Source organism: Phyllostomus hastatus, unplaced genomic scaffold (assembly GCF_019186645.2).
Source record: "Phyllostomus hastatus isolate PE091 unplaced genomic scaffold, TTU_PhHast_1.1 phas_contig_113, whole genome shotgun sequence".
NCBI lineage: Eukaryota > Metazoa > Chordata > Mammalia > Chiroptera > Phyllostomidae > Phyllostomus > Phyllostomus hastatus.
Window position 1 is genome coordinate 13,972,972 of NW_025333530.1, and position 12,981 is coordinate 13,985,952.

Consider the following 12,981-nt stretch of genomic DNA (forward strand, 5'->3'; position numbering starts at 1 on the left):
ATTATATCAGATGGAGAGTACTTTGAAGGTGACTAAAATTAATACATGTAAGAATAAACAAATAATTTTTATAAATAAATTTTGGGCGATTTTTTTGTTTGGTTTCCCCTCGTATATAAAACATTCTTCTCTTCACTGCCCAGGTAGTCCACAGCCCTGGAGTACCCCGTCTTCTTGTTGCTATATCCAAGAAGCTTCAGGAACTCCTGAAGGAACCCTAGGGGGACCTGTTCCATTCTTGTTCATGCCTCCCACTGTCGTGGACAGCCCAAGTGTGTGCCCTTCTCATGTAGAAAAACACTGAGTTCTGTCTAGGGATTGGCTTGTCACACTTTATTTGTCACCAGTGAATGAGCGCACATGCAGAGCAAATTCTGAAAGGTAAGGATCATCTATTTTTCTTTCTTAAGACTTTCTGTGCTTAAGCCTTCTGTGATTCTGTAAGGACTGATGGTCTTCAGGACCTGGGGGATAGTGGATTAAGACAAAAAGCTCAGTTCTCAAGCAGAATGGTGGCTTACCCTGCCTCTGTTTCCCAAATATACCCTACTTATTGTAAACTCAGCTAACACTCTGCTATCTTGGGCTCTGCCCCCCCCCCCCCATCCCTCCCCTCCCCTCCCCTCCCCTCCCTGCAGGGGAAAGGCCTGCAGACCCAAATGTGGAAGATGGACACTAGGTGGTGCCATGGTCCCACCATCCCCTCCAGCCTCCTGCAGGCCCCCCTAAGGAGAGGGAAGAGGATAAAACTGCCCTGGAGAAGCACACTCTACTGCAAGGGGTCACCAGCATGAGTAGGAGGGCCAGCCTGACACCATCTCAGGCTGAAGTTGTTTTGTGTAGGGGCCTGCCAGACGAACAGGGGCTGCAGCAAGGTAACAAGGGCCCTAGCCCTGGGATTAGCCAAGCCAGCATGAATGAGTAGGTCTAGATGAGGTCCACTGGCCCCAAGAGCAGAAAGGGGATGACCTGAGCTTAGCACCAGTGTCAGGAGGCATGTAGGGAGAGAGCATGTGCTGTGGCCTGCATTCCCCCAGACCACCCATCTTGTCATATTGGTGCACTTGGGGAGATGGCAGACCACATAACATGGCCACCAACTGCCACACTTTGGGCCTCCCAGGCCTGTCTGCAGCAACTTCCAGCAGGATAGTTCCAACAGTGGCACTCAGAGCCTGGGCAGATACCCAAGCAGCACTTGACAGACCCGATAGCTTTGAACCTGTGACATTCAGACTTCTGGGTTTCTTGTTGCCTGGCATTTGGAAAACAGGCTGAGTCCTCTGTCCAGGGCTCTTGGTAATCCAGGGGCAAGGAAAGGCCTACTTGCTTTAATAGGGTGATTAATCAAAAAGCAAGAGAAACCAGGCCGTACTGTACTTAACTTACACAGACGGGTCATGGCAGTTACAGGAGAGAAGGTGGGGGTCGGGGAGGCAGGCTAAGGAAGGAGCCATCTCTGAGCTCAGCTTTATTATTAGGAAGAGGTGACATGGGGTGCAAGGAGGTGATGCCCATCCAGGGGTCACATGGAGCCTGGTGCCTCCTTCAGCCTGAAGGCCTGGCAGTGCTGGGACAAAGGTCTGCAGCTCAGGGAAGGCTTTTCAACTGTCTCCAGTGCCATAATGGCACAGCTGACTCTGAAAGGACAAAGGCGGGTTTTGGGCTGTGATGGGGCAAAGGTGGGGTTTCATTTCATTCCTCATTTATTTTACCTTTCTCTGGGGCATCTCTGCAGCCCCCTCCCCACACCCCTTGGCCACAAAGCCATGCCAAGCACTTGACCATCATGGGCGACAGTCTGCCTGGCTGATAAATGGAGGAACCTAAAATTCTTTCCAGCCCAGTCCCAAGCTCTTCCTTACTTCTCCACAGCCCTCCCTGGCTGCACCCCTCCTGCCCCTCCCAAACATACCTGTCATTACAGCTCATCTTCACTGACTGGCCTAAGATGGGAGAAAGAAAAAAGACAGGTAATAGGTTGGTAGGAAAGGTAGTAAGTCTAGGATCCCTGAGGTTGGGGCCCCCCAACAGGCTTCAGAGACCAAAATTCTCAATCTGTCCCTTCTTCCCCCGTCTCCACCCACCTCAGTCCGTTATACAATGCAGGCACTTACCGATGCTTTTTGCCCCTGCAGCGGAGTCTTTTGCCTTGAAGAAAGAAAAGAAGTTGATTTCCACAGGCCTCTCTCTTCCAAGGAGATCCTGTCCTCCCTGGAGGACTCAGCTTTGCAGTATTCCCTTCCTTCTCCCTGCCAGCACCTAACAGAGGTCCTGGGGTGTGGCTTGGAGGCAATAGCCAACCATGTCTCTCTTTATACAGGGCTGGGCTAAGCCCATGCCAGTCAGTCAGCTGGTCCATAAATACTGACTGCAGTGTTCCTCAGTGGCCCATGAGCTCATGAGAGCAGTGGCCAGCCCCGGGCCATCATGGCGCTCTCAGCACTGTGCTGGGCACAGAGCAGCTAGTCAATAAGCTCTTGGAGTTGGCTAGCAGTAAGTCCAATACTGCTGTTCTGGCCTGTCTAGGCCACTGCATCATCTGCTCAACCACCACACACTGCTGCCCTCCAGAAGCTTCCAGGAGAACCTGGGGGAACCATCACAACTGCAGACCACAGCCTCGAGGTGGAGTGGCATTGACCATGGCTGGGTTACAATCCCAGGACACAGGACTGTGTTTGCTACACTCTGTGTCTTCTTTTCACTCATTGTATTTCTGTGTATTTTTCTTCTGGTTGCACCAAAACAAGTCAGTAAGTATTCATTAAGCCTGTGCTGTGTGCTTGCTGTGGCTGGGGGATGAACAAGGACCCTCCTGTCCCCCAGAACACACCATATCTATGTTGGACCCTTTGAAGTGTTTTCTTGGCTGCCATGTCTTTGGGTGCTAGCTTTAATCTCATGAGACAAGTGAGATCACCCCTACTTAACAGACGAGCAAAACTTGGCCCAGGGAGTTGGGGTAAACTGGCAGTGGGGCCTAAGACTCTGGCTGTCAACCACATTTGCTTTCCAGCAGCAGGTGGGGAGTGGGTGCAGGGTGGACACCCCTGGTCCAGTTAACCAACTCTGCTTCTTATTGGCTGTGGAACTGTGGGCAAGTTGCTGCACCTCTCAGTGTGGGTCTAACTTCCCCTAGAAAATGTGGCCATGCCCTGGTGTTGCTGAGAAGATTAAATAGGCTGGATGTAGCTCAAGCCAAGAAAGTGCCAGGTCTGAGGATGCAGGGTATCCAGTAGAGGTTAGTTCCCTCCCTTACTTGAGTGCCCAAGTCCCAGCTACACTGGAACTTCCCAGGGTCAGAGGTGGGGGAGTCAGGTAGCCTTACTTGACTCCGGGACCCCACATTTACTCTTGGCAGCTCCTCCTGGGTCCACTAGAGGGTGCACTTGAGAAAGATGGAACTTAACTCTGTGTGGCCCAAGGACCAAGTAGGGTGACACTCCAAGATGCCTCTCTTCATCATCAGGGTGTCCCTCAGTTTCTACATCTGGCATAAGGTAGTGGGGTAGAGCTGAGAGATTCTCTCCTCCCTTCCAGGATCTGGAGAAAGGGTTGAGAGGGCTCTCCCCCATCCCCATCTGAGAAGCCAGCCTGAGCCTGAGTGGGCTCCGCAGCTTTGAGAAGAGATGTGCCCCCATCCAGCACCCCCCTTCCAACATGAGGCTGACCCCACTTACTGAGAATGATGATAAGCCCCACCACGAAGGCCAGAGCAGCGAAGATCAGGCCCCCATTGCGGACAGTCTCATAGTCTGAAGAAGCAGAGGGCAAGGAGGTGGGATGGGTTATCCAGGCACTCCTCCCCTCAGCCCACAGTAACAGCAGCCCCACAGTAACTGGGGAAGATGGGGCACATAACCAGGGCTGGGAGAGGCTGGGAACCAATTGGGAGTGCATGGAGGCAGGCTCAGGAAAGGGAGGAGGAGAGGCCCACCAGGCTTACCATAGTAGAATGGGTCCACATCCCCCTTGGGACTGCCACCTGAAGAGAGAGCCAAAGACAAGGTGAGGGGCAAGTCACAGATGGTAGAGTATTCTAGACACAGAAACAGTGGAACTCTGTCCTTCTTGTCCCAGCACCCCCACCCCAGGGTCCAAATGGGCAAGTGTAGGCTGGTGAAGAGAGACCCCTAGAAGATGAGGCTGGTGGTCTGCAAATGCCACTGCCAGTAGAGGCATCTGCCTTAGGCTGCTTCAGACACGGTCAACCTGGGACCAAATACTAAGCATCCAAAGCAGGGAGCCACGCTGTCTGTGGGGCATCTGACAACTCTGGAAGAGGTCAATTTTTTCTTCTCCTTGCTCTGTACAAAAGTAGGGAAAGATCAAGAAAGACATCTCCCATTAGACTCACCAGTGGCCTCTCCTCATAAGACTAACCAACTGCAAGGGGCTTAGCAAATATTTGTGAGATGCATGAATGGATGAATAGAAAAAGAAAGAAAGTAAAGCCCAGTTTGGAGACTTGTCCAAAATTACAAGGAAAGTTGGAGGCAGAACTGGTCTTCAACCAGGTTTCTAGATGCTTCTTTCCTATGTGGCTATCCTCTGGGGGAAGCATATTTATTTAAGAAACATTAGTCCTGGCTGGTATGGTTCAGTGGATTGAGTGCCTGTCTGCAAACCAAAGGTTTGCCAATTGGATTCCCAGTCAGGGCACATGCCTGGGTTGTGGGCTAGGTCCCCAGTAGGGGGTGTGCAAGAGGCAGCCACACATTGATGTTTCTCTCCCTCACTTTGTCCCTCCCTTCCCCTCTCTATAAAAATAAATAAATAAAATCTTTAAAAAATTTTAAAAGAACAAAAGAAACATCAATATATAGTGCTTACCACATGCCCAGCTAAGGCTAACAAGGCATTAGCTTGTTTCACCACATAACAACCCTGTGAGGCTTTAATATTATTCCAGTGTAATCATGAGAAGATGGAGGCACAGAGAAGTTCAGTAACTCACCCACACGTACACAACTAGTAAAGAATAAAGCTGGGATTTGAACCCAGAAAACAGGTTGCTAAGAATCTGGGTACTTAACCCTTTTGCTACGCTGCCTCTCAGGTGGTTGGAGGAAAGGATACCTTTCAGAGCCAAGTCATCTGGGTCCAGTCCCTGCCTCCTGGGCTGGGAAACACTGACGTGGGCCTGCTCAGCAACCAGCAGCTGTCTCAGCTCTGCCCTCCAGTCCTGTAGACTGAGCACACTTGGCCTTGGGAAACTGGAGGGCAGTCTGGCCAGAGTTTTTCTGCCACTGCTGATGGTGGCCCCTCTTTCCTGCACTATTTGAGCCCCTCCTTGGCACTAGAGAAGCAGTGCCCAAGGTCAAGGGAATGCACAAGTTGGCCCCTCACAGGCTGTGTTGAACTGTGCCCTAGGCAGTAGAAGGCCACAGGGCCTGGTGAGCCCAGCTTCCCTGGCAAGCAGCAAGCTCCCTAAGCCAAAAAGAAACAGTCTAGGAGGGGTCCGCCTGGGCCTGAATGCCAAAGGCCAAGGGGAAGTTATGTGGACCCAGGTGCCTGTCGACACACAGAAGGCCTTCAAGTTTGTCTCAGTTCAGATCTTGCTCAAGGTCACTTGGGGAGTTAGTATCAGAGCCATGACTAGACTCATGGCTTCCTCACTACACCAGGAAACCGTCTCCTCCCTGACCACCTCATCTTGAGCCCTCTGATGAGCTGGCCCCTTCCCCCAAGCCTTCATCTGTTTTGCATCTGTCTCAAAGCCCACCACAGTCAGCAACGGCCCCTGTTGGCTGCCAGGGCTTGAGTCGCCCTCCATTACAAGAATCCTCCAGGGAGTGTGCCCTTTGCTGGGGGCTCTCCTCTCAAAACCAACCTGAGAAGGCTGACCAGAGTGGCTTGCTGCCTCCCCAGCCTGACCGCCATCTGCCTCCTGCTGTGAGCTTAGATAGTCCAGAAAGGTGCAATGAACCAGGACAGGCTCATGCCAGAAAGTCAAGATAGAAACTCGTCCCCCAAGTCCCAAACCGGCTGTCACCTGGTCCTGTGGTTCTGCCATTCAAGCTATATTTCTCTGGAGTTAAGGCAGGATCCTCTTTTAAAAGCAAATATTCATAAACAGGAGAGTGGCTCAGGGTGAGGGAGCAGTGCTTTGTACTCTAGAAGGAAGAGCCGCCAGGAGATGGAAGAGTGCGACCCAGCTCTCCCCTCCAAATGTGGTCCAAGTAGAAGCTCTCTCCTGTTCGGCACACATTCACACATACTCACCGTCGTCCGTCGACACCCCTGCCATTTCCCCAATACACTGGGCTCGATTCTGCTGCCTTCCTCCTGCTGCCTCGGCTTCAGGGAGAGTACCTGGCCGTGGGGTGGCCAGGGATGAGGTGGGGGCATTAAACATTAACAGTGCCAGCTAATATTTACCCTGGTCACAAGAAAAGCCCTGGTGTGGACAGAGGGGCTCCCGCTGAGGTATGAGGAGGTGCTCCAGCAGGCGGGGACAGGCAGGAGCTGGCTGGTTTTCCAAACCCTTACAAAGGAAATTTCCAAAGAGGAGGGCCAGGGATGGCCGGCTGTGGTGTTCTTCCACAGCTGGAGAAGCCACAGCTGGGGCTGTGGCAATAGGAAGTAGGAAAGTCAAACTATGTGCAGAGTGTGCTGTAAGCAGGAGTTAAAGTCAGGTTCCCATGGAGGCCCCAAACCTAGCCGCTGCCCCATCTGACCAACTAATGGGAGATCACTGTTTCCACCGGTGGTTTTACTTGGTATGTAAGACTTCCCTGGGCTGGTCCTAAGGTGCCTGGTCCCCTCTCACCTCAAGGCCCACCCGGAGCCCTCCGTGCAAGGTCACACCTCTAGGCCTCTGCTGCCTTTCCTCTGTTATCTTCTTCATCCCCAAGCTGCATCCCGCAGCCCATGCCTCAGTCAGGAAAACTCTCTCCCTGCTACTCCTGGCACTTCCCTTTTACAGCCACGGAGGGCCTGCCAGTATGGCTCTCTAGTTGCTTGCACTCCAGTTTCCAATGTTGCACTGCAGGTTTCTTCAAGAAGCAGCCATGCCTTACCAGAGAGGGAGAGAAAGTGCATTTATAATTTACAAAGCACCTTCCTCACTGTTATTTCCTTGAGCTTTGTTTTATTCCTTATTGTATAGTTGAGGAGTCCTTGCAGTCATTCCACAGAGAAGGCAGGGCTCTGGCTCAAGGTCACAGCCATTGAGGGGCCAGGTATAGACTGCGAGCCAGCCCTTTGGCTGTAGGAGTCAGGTGCTTTTCCATACCTCTGATGCCAACTCCTCGCTCCACTGTGGTCTCCTTTACCTCAGGCACTGGTGCTGGGTACTCTGTAGGTGCTCGGATTCCAGGCTGAGTTCTAGTCAATTAAATTGGCCTCCAAAAAAAAGAGCTGGTGGTTGATAGTACCAAGGCCAGTGTTCATGTCCACTGGGGGTTGGTTAGTTATTCTAAAGGGATCTGAATCCATCTATCAATCCTCCTTTAGCAGTGGTAGGGGTCGAGGTTTGAGTTCATTTCCTGGCTCCTACGCTTGCTAAGTATATGGTGTCTGTTCTCTGTGCCTCCGTCTCCTCATCTGTAAAACATGACTGCTGCCCGCCTTACAGACCAGTTGTGAGCTAGCACGGGGCCAGGGACATAGTGAGTGTCATCACTATTAGTGTGATATTTGTGTTGGCTGGAGAAATAATAGGCATTATTAACTTTCTGTTGAATCCTAGCTGTTGGACACAGAAAAGCCATCCACCCTCCCATGAGAGTGAGATGGAAAGAGAATGTCACACACAGCCTACAGCCCAGGAGCTAGCACACTGTCTCAGCTCTCTGTGGCTTTTAGTCCCAAGGGATGAATATTCACGAGCATTTTATAACAGAGCTAGTTTGGTAGCAGTTGACCACTTGTCACACTCTGCATATACTGTCCACTAATCCAGGCACCGAGGTGGTGCTCCTGAAGCTTCTGCCACTCTCCACACAGGCACTGGGTCCCCGACCATACATCCTCTTGGCATCTCAGTGTATTTTGTCTGTCTTTGTAAGCCACCATGGAGTCTTTCTGGAGTAATAAGGGATATAAAAGAACTGGGAAGATAGAGGGATGGATGGATGAATGGATGGATGGATGGATAGATAGGTGATAATAGACAAAAAGAGGAACAAGGAAAGTTGAGATTGCATTTTTGAAGTCCAGGTGCAAGGCACTGCTCTAAGCACTTCACAAAAATTAAGTCATTTATTTGTCACAGTTCTATGAAATAAGGAAGGCATTGTTATCACCCTCATGTTATAGATGAAGAAACTGAGGCACAGAGAATTGAAATAACTTGCCAAAAGTCAGGCATCTAGGAAGTGGAGAAACCAAGGTTTGAACCCAGCAGACTGGTTTCAGCGTTCCTGCAGATGGACAGATAGATGGACAGATGGACAGGAAAGGAGACTATTGGGCCAGCTGTCCTGCCAGCTCTTGCAGCTCAGAGATGCTCAGAGCGTGGACTGCAGTGTGCCCAGGGTTCCACACTGAGCTGTCCTTGTTTAGAAATCCTGCCTCTCCTGCACTTCTGGGGGCTGGTGGCTCTACTGGAAAGTAATAAGGTGGATACCTGTGTCAGAATCTGAGAAGGTGGGAGGGATGGGGCTTAGGGGACTCACCCAGGTACCACCTGTCCATGGCAGGAGCTGTTAGCTGTGTCCAGGTGGGAGAGAGTCGTGAGGTGCCTGCTGCTGAGGGCCTGGATGGAAAGAGTGGCATTCCCTCCCTCCACACTTCAGCCAAACCCGCTGGAAGGAAGAGACAGACAGGGAGGAGGGGCTGGCAAGGGAGCCCTCACCTTGTGCCAGCCTGCCTGGGCAGGCTGAGGCCAGGGATCCATGTGGGAGGAGGCACCTGAGGAAGGGGGAGGCTGTTAGCCACTGCAAAGCAAACTGCAGCCTCCACACAAGCACCCCTCTCCAAAGGGATAGGTGCTACCTCCATCACCCTCTAGGCAACCCAAGGTGCCTGCCAAGGTTACCAGAACCCAGGAGGGCACGGGCTGAGGCTGAAGCCCACAGCATCACAGCCCCTGCTTTCTGCCCAGCTCCTGGTGGCTAAGGGAGACACTCAAGGGCATCTGGGTGTCCCCCTGGGCCTTTATTTAGCTGCACCTCATTCCTCCAGCCCAGTTAGGCCTTTGCCCTGATGTCTCCTGTCCCAAGACTTCACTCTGCAGCTAGGAGTCCCCCGAGAGTGAACAGAAGCCCCTTGGAAGCTGCCCTGGGCAGAGGTGGGGAGGTGAAAAGGGGGACAGGATGTTTCCCAGAGGCATCAGCTGCAGCCTCCACTGTCATTTCCGCAGCAGGGCAGAGCCGGGGAGCAACTGTGGTGCTGGTCCCCACAGTACCCTGCCCTTCCTTAGCAGGACCCTCACATAGCCCCCAGTGACACTACAAGCTGCGATGTCAGAACCACCTGGAGACATTGTAGCCTCATGGGGCTGCTGAAAACTGCTGGTCTGTGCAAGAGGGGAATGGGCGGAAGACAGCGTTCTTAGACACAGGGCAGTTGTGGAGGGCTCGCCTCCCAGCTGCAGCCAGGAGCAGGAATGGCAAAGACCCCCTGCCCTGGCTCAGCCTCATCCCCAGTCCCTGGCTGCTGAGGCCTCTGACTGCCCAGAGTGAGGCCACCACCAACATCTCTGTGGGTCTCCCTACTTGGCCACTCCAGCACAGACACTGAAGAGCAGGGATTGGAAGATGTGGGTTCTGGCCCCAGCTTCTGACCACAATGACAACTCCCTTCTCTGTTCCTCCTCAGCTATACTTCCTCCCTGAGGGGTCGGCTAATGATGCCCACAGAGAGCAGCCTGAAAATCTCTGTGGAAGTGGGGAATGGACAGCTGGAGGGCTTTGATCCAGCTGGGCTGAGATCTGCCCTGGGGGCCTTGGCCAGGCAGTCCTGACTCCTGGCTGCTTGCTGCTTACCCCACGACCCCCTGAGACGGGGCAAATCTGTCCAGAGCAGCTCATAAAACCAGGACTTGTGACATGTTCCCAAGGAGAAACCTGTTCATTCAGACTTCCCAAAGCTACAGAGTCGAAAATTCCCCACGTGGGTCACTTTGAGAGGTTCATAAATCTTAAGGTTAGATGGTACTTTAGAGGTTGACTGTTCCAAACACATCAGTGGTCTGAAATGTGGATATCTCAGCCATAACTCTCCCCCTCACACCCACCCCCACCTCGCCACCACAGTACCCTCCCCACCACACACACACTCTGTTCCCTGCCCTGCATTAATGCTGTGAAGGGACATAGCTCAATCTGAAATGAAAACTTTGTGTCACAGACTGAGGGACTGGACAGGAACTCCAAAGTTATCACCCAACCCCCTCACTTTACAAAGGCCTCACTTTCCTGCTCAAACCCTCCTAGGGTTCAGAGATTAAACCGAAGTCCCTTTCTGTGCCTTATAAAGCCCTTCTTAATCTGGCCTCAGTGACCTTGCTGACCTTGTCTCCAACTTCTGTGGCCTCTTCTATGCACTCCAGCCATGCTGTTCTCCTTGGTGGTCCTCTGACCCTCCAGGGATGCTCTGCCTCAGGGCCTTTGCACTGGCTACTTCCTCTACGTGAACACTCTTCCTTCAGAGAGCTTCCTGGCCAACCTGCTTCAGGTCTTTCTCCATAGACTGATACAGAAGACCCTCCTGGCACCCCAGGCTATAATTGTCACACCCACTCTACATTTCAAATCCCTTCTTAGCTATATTTTTTTTCAGTAGCACTTATTATATTTGATAAGTTATGTTTTCCTCTTTTGACTGAAATTCAAGCTCCAGGAAAACAAGAATTTTTGTTTCTTATGTTCATTCCCAGATTCCCAGTGCCTAGAATGGGGCCAGGCACTTGGTGAACCCCCAGTTTTGTTAAATTAATGAATAAGTCCCAGGGGTAAAATAATTTCCCCACTGGCACAGGCAGACCCAGAACTTTAGTGCAGCCTTTTCCCATGAAATTACCTGCCCTATAATAGGCAGCAAGACCTAGCTTGCTCCCACAGAGAGAAGCATGTGGCCAGCACCTGCTGGCAGGTCCCCCAGAATCCTTGGAGCACTCCCCATTCCTGCCCCTCTCCTCATGCCATCCCCATGGTTGTCCCAGGGCTTCAGCAGAAGCCCTGTGACAATGTTTATAGAAGTGTTTGTTTGCCCCTTCTGGGGAAGCCTGGGCATTAAGAGTCCAGGAGGTTCTATTCCTTTCACCTCACTCCCACCCAAGTCCTTCCTCAGACTTCTCCCCTGTCTCCCACACCCCAGCTGACTGAGGCAGTCGGGTTGTGGCTGACAGTGGGGACAAGAAATATTCTCTCTGAGACACCCTACTCTCCTCCAGGGAGGCCCTGGTTCCTTTAACTCGTGCGTGGCCCATGGTGCCCTGGAGAGTAGCCCAGGAGAGCCTCTCCTCCCACAAGTTTTGCATGCTGAGGCTAGACACACCCAAGGTTAAATCCCTTTGCACCCTGACTCTTCCCTACAGACTATGTGGTCCTGGCAAGGTCACCTCTCTGGGGTTCCTCTCATCTATAAAATAAGATGATAGCACCTACCTTGCAGAGTTGTTGTAGGACTTGAGATGATGTAGATACAAAGACTGGCCAAAGACGGTCCTATTAAGTGCCAACTTCATTATCCTCACCCTGAACTGGCCTTCCAGGAACAAAGGCACTCACCATAATCCCTTCCCTGGGCTCAGTCCCCTGCCGGAGTGATCTTTAAAGCAAGATCCCAGAGCACCATCCCCTCCCTGACCCTCAGCATGATCTCTCCCAGCCTACCACCCACCTGGCATCCCCAACCTCCCTTTAATCCCCAGACACCCACACTGCACGACTGATTCCTGCTGACATCTGGCCCCGCTTCTAGTTCTTCCAGACTTTCCCAGGATATGGGGTCAAATGGGGTGAGAGTGCTACTCTGTCACCCCAGAAAGGCTACACAAAGTAGGCAAAATTCCCCTCACCCCCTCCCTTTGTTTGATTATTCTAGGCTGAAGCCAAAGAGAACCATATAGCCATACTCCCAAGACCCAGAAATCAGGGAGATATTTGAGAGGTATGGAGAGGTAGCCCCAACTTCCTCTTCCAACACTGCCATGCCCCTAGGGCAGTGTCCTCAGCTGCCATGCCTCAGCATCCCTGTCTTTCCCAAATAGGCCTCCATTTGTTCCCTGATTCTTCAGTCTCAGGGCAGCAGTCTGGGTGGTCATTTTGGCTCAGTGGGGTAGGGAGGTAGCATGCCAGAACATCAGCTGAGCTGTCTGCCTGGTGCTCAAAAACTAGTGACAAGGCAGAGGCCCTCTTGACCAGCCTCCCCAAGACTCAAATTTCCAGCTCCGCCAGACCGCACGTCTGGGCGCTACACAGCAGAGCACACGCCTTGGACTCCAGGTCCCAGTCAATCTTCCTGCTGATGGCTTGCAGCTGGAAAGAGGCCAGAAGCCCCTAGAAAGCTCCGATTCCTGGCTTGGGTCTGTCCTCAGCTGCATGGCACATGTGGCCACTCGCAGGGAGGCTCCCAGGCACCATCTGTGCTGCCTGGAGGTCCTGAACCCCAAGGAGCACTGGCTCCTGTCTCCTGCTGTGTCCACAAATACCAGGATCACTGGGGGCTTATAAGGCGGGCCTGGCGGGAGGTGGGTCCTACAGGGTTCATTCCTTAAGTGTTGGCTTCAAGATGGCCGCACCATGGGGCACACAGGTCCTGGGAGTTGCCAAAGGGCAATGCACTCTGAGTCAAGGTTACTGAGGCATTTCTGCTCCCTGAGCAGGCAGGGGACGAGGACATTTTCTTCTGTTTCTACAGCTGGTGGACAAGGGCAAACCTGTTTGACCCACCTCTCCCACAGTGAATATACCCCGGAGAGAAATGTGTTCTTGACTTTTCTCAGAACTCACGTCTGGGCTTAAACTAGAGCAGAGGCTGTTTCTCTCCAGGTGTAGCTCTTCTGTTCCAGTAACCACATCCCTCTTT

The 12,981-nt window shown here is 52.3% G+C and overlaps 1 protein-coding gene across 5 annotated transcripts; it reads right to left on the reverse strand.

Moving 5' to 3' along the window:
* Window positions 1-318: 318 nt before the first annotated feature.
* Window positions 319-12,589, reverse strand: FXYD2 (FXYD domain containing ion transport regulator 2). Of its 5 annotated transcripts, none has more exons than XM_045838459.1 (7): window positions 11,559-12,589; window positions 8,625-8,753; window positions 3,950-3,988; window positions 3,684-3,758; window positions 2,118-2,262; window positions 1,916-1,946; window positions 319-464 (listed from the first exon to the last, which is right to left on the reverse strand). In XM_045838459.1, exons 2-6 carry the CDS (start codon window positions 8,722-8,724, stop codon window positions 1,922-1,924), a joined length of 384 nt encoding a protein of 127 aa, XP_045694415.1. In that variant the 5' UTR covers window positions 8,725-8,753; window positions 11,559-12,589; the 3' UTR covers window positions 319-464; window positions 1,916-1,921. The 5 variants fall into 5 exon arrangements, with proteins under 5 accessions (XP_045694415.1, XP_045694408.1, XP_045694421.1 ...); XM_045838452.1 differs by having other exon boundaries at window positions 8,625-8,859; XM_045838465.1 differs by having other exon boundaries at window positions 2,118-2,151; window positions 8,625-8,859; window positions 11,559-11,840.
* Between the last annotated feature and the right edge of the window lie 392 nt (window positions 12,590-12,981).

Excerpts from the sequence above, each read along its gene's own strand:
- FXYD2 (XM_045838431.1), bottom strand. The coding sequence starts at position 6,361 with ATGTTTAATGCCCCCACCTCATCCCTGGCCACCCCACGGCCAGGTACT. Across the intron at positions 3,759-3,949 it reads TGTGGACCCATTCTACTATG|ACTATGAGACTGTCCGCAAT; the intron begins GTAAGCCTGGTG and ends CTGCTTCTTCAG. Across the intron at positions 2,263-3,683 it reads GGGGCTTATCATCATTCTCA|GTGCTGGCAGGGAGAAGGAA; the intron begins GTAAGTGGGGTC and ends GACCTCTGTTAG.